Source organism: Nerophis lumbriciformis, linkage group LG39 (genome assembly GCF_033978685.3).
Source record: "Nerophis lumbriciformis linkage group LG39, RoL_Nlum_v2.1, whole genome shotgun sequence".
Lineage (NCBI taxonomy): Eukaryota > Metazoa > Chordata > Actinopteri > Syngnathiformes > Syngnathidae > Nerophis > Nerophis lumbriciformis.
Genome location: NC_084586.2, coordinates 20,624,894 through 20,643,978, shown reverse-complemented (window position 1 = coordinate 20,643,978; position 19,085 = coordinate 20,624,894). Strand labels below are relative to the sequence as shown.

At 39.6% G+C, this 19,085-nt stretch overlaps 1 protein-coding gene across 3 annotated transcripts in view; it reads right to left on the bottom strand.

Annotated features, from left to right (window-relative positions):
* rabgap1 (RAB GTPase activating protein 1) overlaps positions 1–19,085 on the bottom strand; it is a 244,158-nt gene that overhangs the window by 43,385 nt on the left and 181,688 nt on the right. For all 3 annotated transcript variants that reach the window (XM_061932118.1, XM_072912694.1, XM_061932119.1), the window contains 5 exons: positions 16,100–16,174; positions 9,257–9,382; positions 9,047–9,190; positions 8,934–8,975; positions 8,739–8,867 (listed from right to left, as the gene is read on the bottom strand). In XM_061932118.1, the coding sequence (XP_061788102.1) occupies positions 8,739–8,867; positions 8,934–8,975; positions 9,047–9,190; positions 9,257–9,382; positions 16,100–16,174 (516 nt within the window). The remainder of the gene's footprint in view (positions 1–8,738; positions 8,868–8,933; positions 8,976–9,046; positions 9,191–9,256; positions 9,383–16,099; positions 16,175–19,085) is intronic.

Here is a 19,085-nt window from a genome sequence, read left to right as displayed (position 1 = left end):
TAATATTAATAAAAAAAAAAAAAAAAGGGTGAAAACTACGCGAATTGCACCTTGTGCAGACAAGATTTTTCGATCGGACACGGAGGAATTAGCGATGTAAAAGACCACGTTGGGACAAAAAAACACAAGTCTAATGCCGTTGCTAGCGATACAAGTGGAAAACTTTCAACGTTTTTCGTCGCCCAAACAGATTCTTTGGATGTGATAAATGCCGAAGTTTTATTTACGGAGGCAATAATTGAGCATGGACTTCCAATCGCACTGGCTGATCACATGGGACAGTTAAATGTTTGTAATGCAACCTTTAAAAATCATTTCGCGGTGATCGCGGTCCCAAAAATAAACTTTTCTTGCATGATAATGTCCAGAAAAATTTGCTTTATATTACTATAGAGTCCTTTTAACGAATGAGTTTGATGGTTTATCACAAACCTTAAATGAAATTCCATGGCCACCGTCCTGCTCTCTATATCAACCAGGGTGAGCCCCACCCCTTTCGTGAGCGCACTGCGAAAGCGGACGAGGCGGGGTGTCGGTGCGGTGGGCGCGGTGGTGACCCTGGACGTGCGTCGGGCCCTTCTCGCGGATCGCCTCAGCTACGGCTCCCGGTGGGGCCCTCTCGGGGGAAGGGGCCTCGGTCCCGGACCCCGGCGAGGCGTCCCTTCTCCGCTCCGTAAAAGTGTCCATCTCTTTTCTTTTCTTTTTCTTCTGTTGTGGCATATGCTGCAGGTGCCTGCTCGGTTTTCGTATGTGGGTAACAACATTTAACTATGTATATATATTTCCCAATTGGTTTAACTGCCACCAGCAAAAAAATAAAAAAATAAAAAAAATATCTAATTGATCCGCCCGACCCGACCCGCGAGCGGATAAAATCTTATTGTTTTTAATTTCATCCGCCCGATCCGCGGATAATCCGCGGACTCCGCGGTTGTGTCCGCAAACCGCGCATCTCTATCACCCACACAGAGCGCACGTCTCTCTTCTCCGGCTTGTGACACAAGAAGAATCAGAACTCCGATAAAACACACTTTATACTACATAAAAAGTAACGTAAAATAACGCAGTAACGCATCATGTAGTAACGGTAACTGAGTTACTGAATATAAAAAAAAAAACGCGTTAGATTACTAGTTACCGCCGAAACTAACGGCGTTACAGTAACGCGTTAGTCCCAACACTGGTTATAATAATACATCATGTTGGATATAGACAACATACAAACACTTTATTTATTCAATCAAAAATAGTGAAATTCCACCACATAGTGAATTTGCAAACATCTAAAATGATACACAAAGCAAACTATAATCTGAAACATGACAATTATCATCATCTCCGTCACTTCTTTGCACCACTTTTGAGCCAACAAGTCGGATTTTAGGTTGACGCTTAGAAGAAAAAAAAAAATGTTTTAATGAAATTAAAAACAAAAACAAAATCAGCAGCTTTTTATTGACGTTTTAAGTAAAAAAAAACATATTTAATGATGTTCTAAGAGTAGCATGTGTCCCTACAGCCTGTTAATGATGACCAAATATGACAATTATCATCATCTCCGTCACTTCTTTGCACCACTTTTGAGCATACTTGCCAACCTTGAGACCTCCGATTTCGGGAGGTGGGGGCGTGGTTGAGGGCGTGGTTAAGAGGGGAGGAGTATATTGACAGCTAGAATTCACCAAGTCAAGTATGTCATACATATATATATATATATATATATATATATATATATATATATATGTATAAATATATATATATATATATATATATATATGTCTTAATAAGGTTATCCAAAAAATAGTGCTCGATACCGTAGTAGAGCGCAATATATGTATGTGTGGGGAAAAAAATCACAAGACTACTTCATCTCTACAGGCCTGTTTCATGAGGGGGTTCCCTCAATCATCAGGAGATTTTTTTATTTTTTATTTTTTCCTGATGATTGAGGGAACCCCCTCATGAAACAGGCCTGTAGAGATGAAGTAGTCTTGTGATTTTTTTCCCCACACATACATATATATATATATATATATATATATATATATATATATATATATCTACATCCTGAAAATATGCAAACAAAACTGTGTTTAGATAATTGATACTTCAAACTTGCATAAATAAATATTAAGGAATATAACATAACTTGGCTTCTGAGAGCTTCAAAATGTAATGAATAAAATGCTAAAGTTGTTGATAAACAAGCAATTATTTTAATAATTAAATATGGTCATTTTAAATGAATTATTATGATAATTTAAAATTAATTATTTCAAATATGTTCATTTTAATGTATAATTCTAATGCCTGGATGTAATAAGGAGTCAGAAAAAATACAAATAAAAATACAATTAATTTTGATGTTTTTAGCAAAATATAGTAAAAATGTATTTAGTTTTTTGTTTTTTTTAATTAATAAATATATTTATTTGTAGGTAAGATAAACATAATAATATAATTTATCTCTAGTCTGGATGATTTATTTCTTGTCACCCTGTTGTCCTCCCGTCGTGAAAAAAGGCTGTCCTCACTCAGGTCCGCATGGAGCTGGAGGGGGCGTGGCCTCCAGCTCCGGCTGAAAATCGGGAGATTTTCGGGAGAATATTTGTCCCGGGAGGTTTTCGGGAAAGGCGCTGAATTTCGGGAGTCTCCCGGAAAATTTGGGAGGGTTGGCAAGTATGCTTTTGAGCCAACAGGTCAAATTTAAGGTTGCCGCTTAAAAAAATAAATGTAAAAATTGGGCAGCTTTTCGTGACGTTATGAAGAATACAAAAAACATTTTAATGATGTTTAAGAGTAGCAAGTGTCCCTACAGCCTGTTAATAATGATCAAACATGACAATTATCATCATTTCCAACACTAGTTTGCACCACTTTTGAGCCAACAAGTCAGATTTTAGGTTGACGCTTAAAATAAATTTAAAAAAATAAAAATAAAATTAAAAACAAAAACAAAATCAGCAGCTTTTTATTGACGTTTTAAGTAAAAAAAACAAACATATTTAATGATGTTCTAAGAGTAGCATGTGTCCCTACAGCCTGTTAATGATGACCAAATATGACAATTATCATCATCTTCTTCGTCACTTCTTTGCACCACCTTTAAAGCCAACAGGTTGGATTTTAGGTTGACACTTAAAAGACAAAAAAAAAAACAACCTATACCTAATTAATGTCATTTATTTGGTCTACTTCAGTGGTGTCCAAAGCCAAGTGCTTCAGTTCATGAGTGTAATAATTGCATTCATTTTAGAAGTCTGACAATTTTAATGCTGTTTGTATGTCGCCATCTAGTGGACAACATAAGTAATTCAAGTCAACAACCTTGAGTTATACAATTCATTGGTCAATGCGCATCATTTACATAAATGACCTAATGCAAACAACCTCCCCTAGTCATAGTGCATTAAAAAAAATCTACCCAACACACATAACACAACCTGCTCACTGAACTTTATGAACATCATAAATATAAAAAAAACCTTCAGGCACCATAAAAAAAACTCTAAAGGACTCCCATTTAAATCCATTACAAAGCCTGATGGGAAAATTGTAAAAGACTTATCCATGTTTGACGCATTTTAGCTGCTTGAATATTTCTGACTGGTCAAAAACATTTAAGGAGGTCATCACGGAAGTAAACAAGGTAGGAGTACAACTTTCACATATTTTTAATTTCCAAAATATTATATCCATTATATTAATATAATATGTACACATATATACAGTATACATACATATATACATACATACAGACAAACATATATACATAAAAATGTATATACATATATACAATCATATATACACATATATATACACACACATACATACATATATACATACACATATATATATATAGATATATATATACACATATATACATACATATATATATATATATATACACACATATATACACACTGATTCATATATACACACATATACATATATATACACACTTATATACATACATACATACATATATGTACATATATACATATATTCACACATATATATGTGTATATATATGTATATATACATATATGTGTGTGTATATATATATGTATGTATATGTATATATATATACATACAAACATATACATACACATATATATGTATATACGTATATATATATGTGTGTGTATAAATGTATATATACATATATGTGTATAAATGTATATATATATATACATACAAACATATACATACACATATATATGTATATACGTATATATATGTGTGTGTATAAATGTATATATATATATGTGTGTATAAATGTATATATATATATCTATCTATTTATATATACAGTATATACACATATATACATACATATATATATATATATATATATATATATATATACACACATATATACACACTGATTCATATATACACACATATACATATACAGGTAAAAGCCAGTAAATTAGAATATTTTGAAAAACTTGATTTATTTCAGTAATTGCATTCAAAAGGTGTAACTTGTACATTATATTTATTCATTGCACACAGACTGATGCATTCAAATGTTTATTTCATTTAATTTTGATGATTTGAAGTGGCAACAAATGAAAATCCAAAATTCCGTGTGTCACAAAATTAGAATATTACTTAAGGCTAATACAAAAAAGGGATTTTTAGAAATGTTGGCCAACTGAAAAGTATGAAAATGAAAAATATGAGCATGTACAATACTCAATACTTGGTTGGAGCTCCTTTTGCCTCAATTACTGCGTTAATGCGGCGTGGCATGGAGTCGATGAGTTTCTGGCACTGCTCAGGTGTTATGAGAGCCCAGGTTGCTCTGATAGTGGCCTTCAACTCTTCTGCGTTTTTGGGTCTGGCATTCTGCATCTTCCTTTTCACAATACCCCACAGATTTTCTATGGGGCTAAGGTCAGGGGAGTTGGCGGGCCAATTTAGAACAGAAATACCATGGTCCGTAAACCAGGCACGGGTAGATTTTGCGCTGTGTGCAGGCGCCAAGTCCTGTTGGAACTTGAAATCTCCATCTCCATAGAGCAGGTCAGCAGCAGGAAGCATGAAGTGCTCTAAAACTTGCTGGTAGACGGCTGCGTTGACCCTGGATCTCAGGAAACAGAGTGGACCGACACCAGCAGATGACATGGCACCCCAAACCATCACCCAACCATGCAAATGTTGCATTTCCTTTGGAAATCGAGGTCCCAGAGTCTGGAGGAAGACAGGAGAGGCACAGGATCCACGTTGCCTGAAGTCTAGTGTAAAGTTTCCACCATCAGTGATGGTTTGGGGTGCCATGTCATCTGCTGGTGTCGGTCCACTCTGTTTCCTGAGATCCAGGGTCAACGCAGCCGTCTACCAGCAAGTTTTAGAGCACTTCATGCTTCCTGCTGCTGACCTGCTCTATGGAGATGGAGATTTCAAGTTCCAACAGGACTTGGCGCCTGCACACAGCGCAAAATCTACCCGTGCCTGGTTTACGGACCATGGTATTTCTGTGATTGTGTGTGTGTATAAATGTATATATATATATATATATATATATATATATATATATATATATATATATATATATATATATATATGTATATATATATATATATATATATATATATATATATATATATATATATATATATATATATGTATATATATATATATATATATATATATATATATATATATATATATATATATATGTGTGTGTATAAATGTATATATATATATATATATATATATATATGTATATATATATATATATATATGTGTGTGTATAAATGTATATATATATATATACAGTATATACACATATATACATACATATATATATATATATATATATACACACATATATACACACTGATTCATATATACACACATATACATATATATACACACTTATATACATACATACATACATATATGTACATATATACACATATATACATATATTCACGCATATATATGTGTATATATATGTATATATATATATATATATATATATATATATATATGTGTGTGTATATATATATATATACATACAAACATATACATACACATATATATGTATATCAGGGCCGGCCCAAGGCATAAGCGTACTATGCGCTTGCTTAGGGCCCCGCGGCCACCAGGGGGCCCCCAAAAGCAATTAACAAAAAATTATTATTTTTTATTTTTTGCATGTACGAGTCTGACTGATGATTTCTAAATGATCAAAGATATATTATTGTACAAAAACACAATTTTAGGTCAACATTTTTGCACATTGCTGTTTCAGGTTTTTGTTACCAAAAATAATAAAGTGAATCAGAATCAGCTTTATTGTCCAGTTATGTTTAACACACATGGAATTTAACTTCAGTAGACTGCGCTCTCTTTGTACAAAGTAAACATTAAATATGAACAATTAAGCAAAAATATAAACTAGTAATTAAAGACTAATATGTACAAGACTGATGAGACAAGATGACACTTTTACTGTAAATACAAAGCTTTATCACTTGGACTGTTCAACCCCAGGGCACTCTTGTAGCTGAATGTTTTCTACATTTTAAGATTAGGAACCATATGTGGCACTCTGGACATCATTCGTTCATTCATTGGTATTATTTATGTTCTTAACTGGGCCACCCCCATATCTTTATAAATGACATGTCATTTGTAAAGACATGCCAGGCTGACAATAGGATAATGTAAACAACACTGCCAGAGCCGCAATGAGTTTATAGTAGGTGTGTGAATGATCAACAATCAATATTATTGGCAGAAATAGAGGGCCCCAAAATCTAATTTTGCTTAGGGCCCCATGGAGGCTTGGGCCGGCACTGATGTATATACATATATATGTGTGTGTATAAATGTATATATATATGTATATATATATATATATATATATATATATATATATATATATATATATATATATATATATATATATATATACAGCAGCAGTAATCAAATGGTTCAACAACATCCAAGACAAACAACAGCACAACTTTATCTCCTTTGATATCGAAGAATTTTACCCTTCCATCACGCAAGACCTACTGACTCAAGCACTAGACTTCGCCTCAGACTACGACTCAATCACAGGCAATGAAAGAAACATCATCATCCACGCAAAAAACTCCATTCTCATCCACAACAGTACACCATGGCAAAAAAAGAACAATGCAACATTTGACGTCACTATGGGAAGTTTTGACGGAGCAGAAACGTGTGAACTCGTTGGGAGTTTCCTCCTCTCCCAGCTCGCTAGCCTCAACCTGAACCTTGGTATTTACCGTGATGACGGACTGGCAGTGTGTCGCGCCTCGCCAAGGAGCAGCGAGAATACCAAGAAGCGCATATGCCAAATTTTCAAAGAGAACGGCCTACGGATCACGATTGAAGCCAACGAGCAAACCGTCAACTTCCTTGACGTCACTTTCAACCTGAGAAATAACAGCTACCAACCATTCACGAAACCCAACACAACACTCCCATACGTGCACCATGACAGCAACCACCCACCCACCACCACGAAAAGAATACCTACCGGAATTAATAAAAGGCTATCGATGCTGTCATCTAGCAAAGCTGAATTTGACCAAGCAACCCCCCCGTACCAAAAAGCCCTTGATGAAAGCGGATACAATTTCACCCTCACCTATGAACCCACGCCAGGAAACCAACCGAAAAAGAACAGAAAACGAAACGACATCATCTGGTACAACCCCCCATACAGCAAAAACGTCTCAACTAACATTGGACACAAATTCCTCAATCTGATTGACAAACACTTTCCCAAAGACAACACCCTAAGAAGAGTATTCAACAAGAACAACATTAAATTGAGCTATAGCTGTATGAACAATATACGACAAATCATCTCAAACCACAACAAAACAATTGCAAATGAGCCGTCGGCCCCCGGACAGAGAGACTCCAAAACCAACAAAGGTTGCAACTGTCGAAAGAAACCTGATTGCCCTCTCAACGGGGGGTGCTTACAAACATCAGTTGTCTACCAATCTAAGGTAACACGCAAGGACATTAACACATCCGACACATATGTAGGATTAACTGAGGGAGAGTTCAAAACCAGATGGAACAATCACAAGGCTTCTTTCAGGAACCAAAACCTGCGGAATACCACAGAACTCAGCAAACACATTTGGGACCTCAAAGACAATAATGTTGAATATTCAATAACATGGCAAATTCTTGCATCCAGCACACCTTACAATAGTGGTAATAAAAGATGCAACCTATGCTTGAAAGAAAAACTGTTTATTATTTACCGTCCAGACCTGTCATCCCTCAACAAGCGCAGCGAAATTGTAACAGCATGCCGCCACAGACGGAAACACCTCCTAGGTAACACATGAGCCAATCACCACGCCCCTACGCCAGCCTGTACCCACCCACTCTGTGCCCTATATAATCCATGGTATGTGAATGCTCCCATTAAAATCTCCTGATGATTGAGGGAAACCCCCCTCATGAAACAGGCCTGTAGAGATGAAATAGTCTTGTGATTTTTTTCCCACACATACATATATATATATATATATATATATATATATATATATATATATATATATATATATATATATATATATATATATATATATATATATATATATACAATTGGCTTTTGGCCCTCAAGCAAATGCTTTTGGGGCCACAGTTGAGAGTTAGGAGACGACATGGCACAAGTAAATGTAGGAAGTGTTAGTAAAAAGTAGGACTGGGTCTTAGCGCCTCACCTTCATGCTGCAGGCCAGCTCCATCAGCTTCTTGGCGTTCTCCTCAAAGCGATACCTTTTGGGAACCGGCACGCGGAAGAACTTGAGGGCGCCCTCGAAGTCGGCCTGGATCAGGTCGTCTTTGGAGGTCTGAGCAGGACGCGAGAAAAGGCGGTGAAGAGCGGCAAGACCCAAACAGGTGCGGGAGAGCGTTACCTTGAGGAGCGCCAGAGCCACGTTGAAGATCACGCTGATGCCCTGAGGGAGGAGGATGGCGTGAAAAGGCAAAGCTGGTCAGATGCATCATGGGATGATGGATGCGTCCTCACCTCGCACAGCAGCAGGTCGATGATGTGGAAGACCATGTAGAGCGGGAACTTGGCGGTGAAGAGGGTGAGGAACCACTGGGAGGCGTACATGTGAGCCTCCAGGCCCACGTTGAGGAAGTGGGCGTAGAGGTCGGGTAAGTGTTCCTGGCGGAGGGCACACACACGGTGACGGTGACGGGGGCGTCCCTAATGTAGTGGCCGCACACGCACCTGCATGAGTCGCTCCAGCTGGAAGAACTTGCAGTGCAGGTCCTCAAAGTTCTGCTTGAAGAGGTTCCTCAGGCCGTACTGGAACATGATCTTCACCAGCACGCTGAACGCCTGCTCCTCTGGCATCTGAGCAGCACACACACTCAACGCTCACCAACTGCCACTCTGGACTTTTACTACACTTATTATTACACTATGCATCTCACTTCATGCTCACTACCTGCCACTCTGGACTTTTACTACACTTATTATTACAGCATAAATGTCACACTCACTACACCACTACTTCATGCTCACTAGGTGGCACTGTGGACTTTTATTAGGGCCCGCAATGGGACATAAGGACCTATTGAATTTGTAAGGTTTTATTCTTTCTTTCTTATTAGGGCCCGCAATGGCCCATTGCATAAGGACTCCCACAGGGAGTCCTTATGCAATGGGACATAAGGACCTATTGAATTTGAAAGGTTTTATTATTAGGGCCCGCATGGCCCATTGCAAAAGGACTCCCACAGGGAGTCCTTATGCAATGGGACATAAGGACCTATTGAATTTGTAAGGTTTTATTATTCTTTATTATTATTATTCTTCCGCCGCCTCTTTGAGCACTAATTTGACCCACTTAACATGCTTCAAAACTCACCATATTTGACCCACACATCAGGACCTGCGAAAATTGTCTTTTAATAAAAAAACCGAACCGCAAAAATCAAAATTGCGCTCTAGCGCCCCCTAGAAAAAAAAAAACTAGACTGCCTGTAACTCCCACTAGGAAGGTCGGAAAGACATGAAACAAAATCCTCTATGTAGGTCTGACTTAGACCTAGATTTCATAATGGTATATTCTCGGGCAAAAATCAACAGGAAGTTGGCAATTCCCCCTTCAAAAACTATCTCCTCTGAGCGCGTTTGTCGTTTCGGCTTCAAACTAACACAGGAGAGAGATTAAACCCTTGTGATTACAACGACAGAAGCGCTTTTTTTCTAACTGCTCCGGTTTTGATTTTATGACCCTTCAAAGACCCGCTGCACTGATGCTTCTGCGTTGCTGTTTTTTTAAGATGGCTGCTCAAAAGCAGGAAGCACCAACATGCCCACACAATGCAGACAAGGTAGGTACACTAGACAAAAGTCTTGGGACACTTCAGACTAAAAGTAGACAAAAGTATTGGGACACTTAGGACTAGCACCTGCCAAATACGCGGGCCCGACCAATGCTGCTTGCAGCTTTAATTACACTTATTATTACAGTGAAAATGTCACACTCACTACATCACTACTTCATGCTCACTAGGTGTCAGTGTGGACTACAACCTTTTAAATAGATACTTAAATGTCACAGTCACTAGGTCCTGCAGTGAAGCAGCAGTACCTCCAGGTGGCAGTGTTGACTTGTAACAACACTTGTCAACTGTCAATCATTACAAATGTTCAGAGGCTGGTTAAAAACAAGTCTGAATAAATGAATGAAATGTTTTTGTTCTCATCACATATAAAATGACCCCAAAAGGGACAAGCGGTACCAAACGGATGGATGGACGGAAGTTGAATATTGCCTGTTTTCAGAATAAAATACTTACTTTAATCTCAAAATCTAATTAAAAATAATTTCTAAATGTACAAATCTTAATTTAGGATGTGTTATTGACACCTTCAAAAGCAGATTTAATGATCTACTCTTGGGCATTTTATGTTGGCTTTTCTTTTCTTTTTATATTGTTTATTTATACTGCCTTTTATATTGTGTTTTTATATTTATATTAGCCTTTAATGTTACGGTGAATTTGATGTATTTTAACTGTGATGTGAAGCACTTTGTGGCTTTTTGTCTGTGAAAGGTGCGATGCAAATACTTTTAAATTTTTTTTAAACTAAAATCAAGTCTTTTATATTTTGTCAGTTATTTTTTGCAGTGTGGATTTTGCTTTTCAAATGTTTCTTATTGTATCAATATGGTTGTTAAAGTAAAGGATCTTTAGAATGTCTGATCGTTTGTGAGGGCACCAAAGAGACTTCTGTGTGCGCGCGCTTGTTGTCAAAACGGCGCATACAGGACAGTTCAGCTTGTTGTTGTTGTTGTTGTTGTTTTGGCTTGTTAATAAAGAGAAAGTTGATGCATCACCTTCTTGTTGTGTTAGCTTGATGTACAGTACAGGTGATGTACAGTACAAGCATTTTGACTGGGGGGCCACATTAGGCTTAACAAAATTGGGCCGGGGCCAAAAGCCGACTGCAAGTAAAGTAATAATATTTATGTACAAACATATAAAGCCCATACACATATGTATGTATATACATATACACACACACATGTATATATATATGTATATATATATATATATATATGTATATATATATATATATATATATATATATATATATATATATATATATATATATATATATATATATATATATCTCCTCTCTGAGCTGCCACCTTAACGTGGTAGAGGAGTTTGCGTGTCCCAATGATCCTAGGAGCTATGTTGTCCGGGGGCTTCCATGCCCCCTGGTAGGGTCTCCCAAGACAAACAGGTCCTAGGTGAGGGATCAGACAAAGAGCAGCTCGAAGACTTCTATGGAAATGCAAGAACCAAGACTCAGATTTCCCTCGCCCGGACGCGGGTCACCGGGGCCCCCCTCCGGAGCCAGGCCCGGAGTTGGGGCACGATGGCGAGCGCCTGGTGGCCGGGCCTGTCCCCATGGGGCCCGGCCGGGCACAGCCCGAAGAGGCAACGTGGGTCCCCCCTCCAATGGGCTCACCACCCATAGCAGGGGCCATAGAGGTCGGGTGCAATGTGAGCTGGGCGGTAGCCGAAGGCAGGGCACTTGGCGGTCCGATCCTCGGCTACAGAAGCTAGCTCTTGGGACGTGGAACGTCACCTCGCTGGGGGGGAAGGAGCCTGAGCTAGTGCGCGAGGTAGAGAAGTTCCGGTTGGATATAGTCGGACTCACCTCGACGCACAGCAAGGGCTCTGGAACCAGTTCTCTCGAGAGGGGCTGGACTCTCTTCCACTCTGGCGTTGCCAGCAGTGAGAGGCGACGGGCTGGGGTGGCAATTCTTGTTGCCCCCCGGCTCAGAGCCTGCACGTTGGAGTTCAACCCGGTGGACGAGAGGGTAGCTTCCCTCCGCCTTCGGGTGGGGGCACGGGTCCTGACTGTTGTTTGCGCTTACGCGCCAAACAGCAGCTCAGAGTACCCACCCTTTTTGGATTCACTCGAGGGAGTACTTGAGAGTGCTCCCCCGGGTGATTCCCTCGTTCTACTGGGGGACTTCAACGCTCATATTGGCAACGACAGTGAAACCTGGAGAGGCGTGATTGGGAAGAATGGCCGCCCGGATCTGAACCCAAGTGGTGTTTTGTTATTGGACTTTTGTGCCCGTCACGGATTGTCCATAACGAACACCATGTTCAAGCAAAAGGGTGTCCATATGTGCACTTGGCACCAGGACACCCTAGGCCGCAGTTCTATGATCGACTTTGTAGTTGTGTCATCGGATTTGCGGCCTCATGTTTTGGACACTCGGGTGAAGAGAGGGGCGGAGCTTTCTACCGATCACCACCTGGTGGTGAGTTGGCTGGGATGGTGGGGGAGGATGCCGGACAGACCTGGCAGGCCCAAACGCATTGTGAGGGTTTGCTGGGAACGTCTGGCAGAGTCTCCTGTCAGAGAGAGTTTCAATTCCCACCTCCGGAAGAACTTTGAACATGTCACGAGGGAGGTGCTGGACATTGAGTCCGAGTGGACCATGTTCCGCACCTCTATTGTCGAGGCGGCTGATTGGAGCTGTGGCCGCAGGGTAGTTGGTGCCTGTCGTGGCGGTAATCCTAGAACCCGTTGGTGGACACCGGCGGTGAGGGATGCCGTCAAGCTGAAGAAGGAGTCCTATCGGGTTCTTTTGGCTCATGGGACTCCTGAGGCAGCGGACAGGTACCGACAGGCCAAGCGGTGTGCGGCTTCGGCGGTCGCGGAGGCAAAAACTCGGACATGGGAGGAGTTCGGGGAAGCCATGGAAAACGACTTCCGGACGGCTTCGAAGCGATTCTGGACCACCATCCACCGCCTCAGGAAGGGGAAGCAGTGCACTACCAACACCGTGTATGGTGCGGATGGTGTTCTGCTGACCTCGACTGCGGAAGTTGTGGATCGGTGGAGGGAATACTTCGAAGACCTCCTCAATCCCACCAACACGTCTTCCTATGAGGAAGCAGTGCCTGAGGAATCTGTGGTGGGCTCTCCTATTTCTGGGGCTGAGGTTGCTGAGGTAGCTAAAAAGCTCCTCGGTGGCAAGGCCCCGGGGGTGGATGAGATCCGCCCGGAGTTCCTTAAGGCTCTGGATGCTGTAGGGCTGTCTTGGTTGACAAGACTCTGCAGCATCGCGTGGACATCGGGGGCAGTACCTCTGGATTGGCAGACCGGGGTGGTGGTTCCTCTCTTTAAAAAGGGGAACTGGAGGGTGTGTTCTAACTATCGTGGGATCACACTCCTCAGCCTTCCCGGTAAGGTCTATTCAGGTGTACTGGAGAGGAGGCTACGCCGGATAGTCGAACCTCGGATTCAGGAGGAACAGTGTGGTTTTCGTCCTGGTCGTGGAACTGTGGACCAGCTCTATACTCTCGGCAGGGTCCTTGAGGGTGCATGGGAGTTTGCCCAACCAGTCTACATGTGCTTTGTGGACTTGGAGAAGGCATTCGACCGTGTCCCTCGGGAAGTCCTGTGGGGAGTGCTCAGAGAGTATGGGGTTTCGGACTGTCTGATTGTGGTGGTCCGCTCCCTGTATGATCAGTGTCAGAGCTTGGTTCGCATTGCCGGCAGTAAGTTGGACACGTTTCCGGTGAGGGTTGGACTCCGCCAAGGCTGCCCTTTGTCACCGATTCTGTTCATAACTTTTATGGACAGAATTTCTAGGCGCAGTCAAGGCGTTGAGGGGATCCGGTTTGGTGGCTGCAGGATTAGGTCTCTGCTTTTTGCAGATGATTTGGTCCTGATGGCTTCATCTGGCCAGGATCTTCAGCTCTCACTGGATCGGTTCGCAGCTGAGTGTGAAGCGACTGGGATGAGAATCAGCACCTCCAAGTCCGAGTCCATGGTTCTCGCCCGGAAAAGGGTGGAGTGCCATCTCCGGGTTGGGGAGGAGATCTTGCCCCAAGTGGAGGAGTTCAAGTACCTCGGAGTCTTGTTCACGAGTGAGGGAAGAGTGGATCGTGAGATCGACAGGCGGATCGGTGCGGCGTCTTCAGTAATGCGGACGCTGTATCGATCCGTTGTGGTGAAGAAGGAGCTGAGCCGGAAGGCAAAGCTCTCAATTTACCGGTCGATCTACGTTCCCATCCTCACCTATGGTCATGAGCTTTGGGTTATGACCGAAAGGACAAGATCACGGGTACAAGCGGCCGAAATGAGTTTCCTCCGCCGGGTGGCGGGGCTCTCCCTTAGAGATAGGGTGAGAAGCTCTGTCATCCGGGGGGAGCTCAAAGTAAAGCCGCTGCTCCTCCACATCGAGAGGAGCCAGATGAGGTGGTTCGGGCATCTGGTCAGGATGCCACCCGAGCGCCTCCCTAAGGAGGTGTTTAGGGCATGTCCGACCGGTAGGAGGCCACGAGGAAGACCCAGGACACGTTGGGAAGACTATGTCTCCCGGCTGGCCTGGGAACGCCTCGGGATCCCCCGGGAGGAGCTGGACGAAGTGGCTGGGGAGAGGGAAGTCTGGGCTTCCCTGCTTAGGCTGCTGCCCCCGCGACCCGACCTCGGATAAGCGGAAGAAGATGGATGGATGGATGGATATATATATATACACATATATATATATATATACACACATATATATATATATATATATATATATATATATATATATATATGTATGTGTATATATATATATACATATATATATATATATATATATATATATATATATATATATATATATATATATATCCATATATATCCATTTTCTACCGCTTATTCCCTTTGGGGTGGCAGGGGGTGCTGGAGCCTATCTCAGCTACAATCGGGCGGAAGGCGGGGTACACCCTGGACAAGTCGCCACCTCATCGCAGGGCCAACACAGATATATATATACATAAATACACATACATATTATATTAATATAAAGGATATATAATTATAACAGTTAGTGTAATTGGATATTAAGAGTAAGTGAAAGTCTACTTTGTTTACTTTTGTGACGACCTCCTTCTCAAGAAATATCAAGTAGCTAAAATGCTCCAAACATGTGGAGAGAGTGTTTTGCATTATACCCATCATGCATTGCGGGGCATTTAAAATGGATGTCATTTTGAATTATGTGTTGTGCTTGGACATTTTTTTTTTTAACACATCCACAAAGTCCAGTGAGTTAAGTGTGACTTGTTGTGTCCCTTTATTTGTGCCATGACTGGGAGAGGTTGTTTGGATTGGGCCGTACAAGTAAATGCTGTGTACACTTCCAAGTGCAATTCATGGTCATAAAACGGACTTTGTTTGGACACCCCTGCTATAGCACTTTATATTGTGTGTACAAACCTGTCTATTATTTATATTTCCATCCTTTCTCATGGGGACATTTGCTTCAATATACAAACTTTTCCGTTTGCAAACCCTGTTCAAGAACCAGTTAAGTTTGTAAATGGAGGTTCCACTGCTAAAATGTCATTCCCAGGCAGAAGATAGAAAGAAATGGACTAAAACTAGCATGAAGTGGCTGGAAATGTGTTGGCAGCAAGAACACCTCACGTGTACACACATATCATATCACTAAACATTTGAACACATCTGGTTGGAGGAATGCTGCGGATAAAAAGGAGCGGCGGCACATCAAAGCCAAACAGAGGGACTCACGTGCAGCAGCAGCACAGCAGCCAAGAAGGATTGTCCCTGGCAGTAACCAATCTCCTGGTCATACACCGAGTACGCCTGCAGGGGGAGCACACCACACCTTAGCACACTCATTTCACATTGAACAACAAATCTAATACATGCATAAGCAATGGTGTGATAATTAGTGCTGTCAAATATTTTTCTTTCAAATCAAATTGATCACAATTTGGAACTTTTATTAATCACGATTAATACCAATCTTACATTTAGATTAATCACAATTTTTAATCTGGATTAGTTATGATTGATCACTTTTTTTTTTTCCAATTAATTGTGATTAATCACAATTTGGATTAATTGTGATTAATTGACAATTTTGGGTGTGGATTAATAATGATTAAACACAATTTTGAATTTGCATGAATCATGATTAATCACAAATTTTTATTAATTATGATTATGTTTGTTTTATAATCATAATCGATCATAATTTTGAGTTTGGATTAATTAAGATTTTTGAATTTGAATGAATCACGATTAATCATCATTTTGAACTTGAAATAATCCTAATTAATCATGGCTTTGAATGAGAAAAATGATGATTATTCATCATTTAGAATATTAATGATTCAATGAATCATATCAATGAAGAACATCAACACACAAATCTAATACATGCATAAGCAATGGTGTAATAATTAGTGCTGTCAAATATTTTTCTTTCAAATCAAATTGATCACAATTTGGAACTTTTATTAATCACGATTAACACCAATTTTACATTTAGATTAATCACAATTTTTAATCTGGATTAGTTATGATTGATCACTTTTTTTTTTTCAATTAATTGTGATTAATCACAATTTGGATTAATTGTAATTAATTGACAATTTTGAGTGTGGATTAATCATGATTAAACACAATTTTGAATTTGCATGAATCATGATTAATCACAAATTTTTATTAATTATGATTATGTTTTTTTTATAATCATAATCGATCATAATTTTGAGTTTGGATTAATTAAGATTTTTGAATTTGAATGAATCACGATTAATCACCATTTTGAACTTGAAATAATCCTAATTAATCATGGCTTTGAATGAGAAAAATGATGATTATTCATCATTTAGAATATTAATGATTCAATGAATCATATCAATGAAGAACATCAACACACAAATATAATACATGCATAAGCAATGGTGTAATAATTAGTGCTGTCAAATATTTTTCTTTTAAATCAAATTGATCACAATTTGGAACTTTTATTTAATCACGATTAACACCAATTTTACATTTAGATTAATCACAATTTTTAATCTGGATTAGTTATGATTGATCACTTTTCTTTTTTTTTCAATTAATTGTGATAAATCACAATTTGGATTAATTGTGATTAATTGATAATTTGGGTGTGGATTAATCATGATTAAACACAATTTTGAATTTGCATGAATCATGATTAATCACAAATTTCGAATAATTATGATTATCTTTTTTTTTATAATCAATCATAATTTTGAGTTTGGATTAATTAAGATTTTTGAATTGGAATGAATCATGATTAATCACCATGTTGAACTTGAAATAATCTGAATTAATCATGGCTTTGAATGAGAAAAATGATGATTATTCATCATTTAGAATATTAGTAATAATAAGCACAACATTACATGGCAGCTACGCAGCAGCTAAGCACACAATAGCAAAGAAGCTCGACATGTTCATCGCAGTACATTTATCCATGTGAACAAGTATCACCATATTACTTACACATACAAAGTCTCCAAGGCCTATTCGAAAGTATCCAGTAACAAATGTGTCCGCATCATTCAACTTACTGGGTCATGAGCTTCAAATTGATGAATTATTGCTGCCAATTGAACTTAAAGACAGCATAAGTCTGTCATAAGGTCATTGTTTTTTTACATCTTCCTTTGTACGATGAATGAAAGCTTTTCTAACATTGCACACTACGAAATAACAAGTGAAACTCGCTCCATTAGAGTCCATTTGGGGTTTTTACAAGCTGTGCAGTGTCATCGTGAAAGTGATATCATCTTGATCGGCATGTTAGGGAGTCAGATATGTTACATTTGATGTGTTATAAAAGAACCACGACAACTTTAGTCCTCAGGTGATTTATGTTGTATTGCTTCTCAAGAGATAAGACACCCTGCTCATTCCTCGGGCCCTACGGAGATAGATCTGCTTGGTCCTTCTTACATCCCACCCCCACCTTCCCAGATCCTAGGACAAGAACTGTTGTGACGGTCGAGATCACTCATTCACCCTGTCTTTGTCTTTTGGTCAAAGGCGACCCTCCAAATGGGTGTCTCTTGTGATTGATGCTGTATTACTGCCTTTCCCCAATGTTTAACATTCGAGTGTGCTTTTTGCTCCCTCCGTTTCTCCGTCCTTCTCTCTTTTGTTCTTCCCTCCAAGCAGAAGAGACTTGCTCCAATAAAAGCGATGTTATTTGAGGCCTCATATACTGGCAATACCGAAAAGACCTTAGTTTTCTCAAAAGGTTTCGTTATTGAGTAGGAACAATTCCAAAACACCATCCCTACATGTGCCATCACGTTGTTGCTTTTCTTTATTATTTTAGCAAAAAAACTATTTTGGTCAAAGGCTACTCTCCAAATGGGTGTCTCTTGTGATTGATGCTGTATTACTGCCTTTCCCCAATGTTTAACCAAAAACATTCAGGGTCTGCTTTTTGCTCCCTCCCTAAGAGTCCGGAAGTTTTTTTGTCCTTCTCTCTTTTGTTCTTCCCTCCAAGCGACAAGATACTTGCTCCAATAAAACAAATTTTATTTAAGGCCTCAAATACTGGCAATACCAAAAAGACCTTTTGGTATTGGTTTTGTTATTGAGTAGGAACATTTCCAAAACACCATCCCTACATGTGCCATCACGTTGTTGTTTTTCTTTATTATTTTAGCAAAAAAAAGCTCCTTTGGTCAAAAGCTACTCTCCAAATGGGTGTATTTTGTGATTG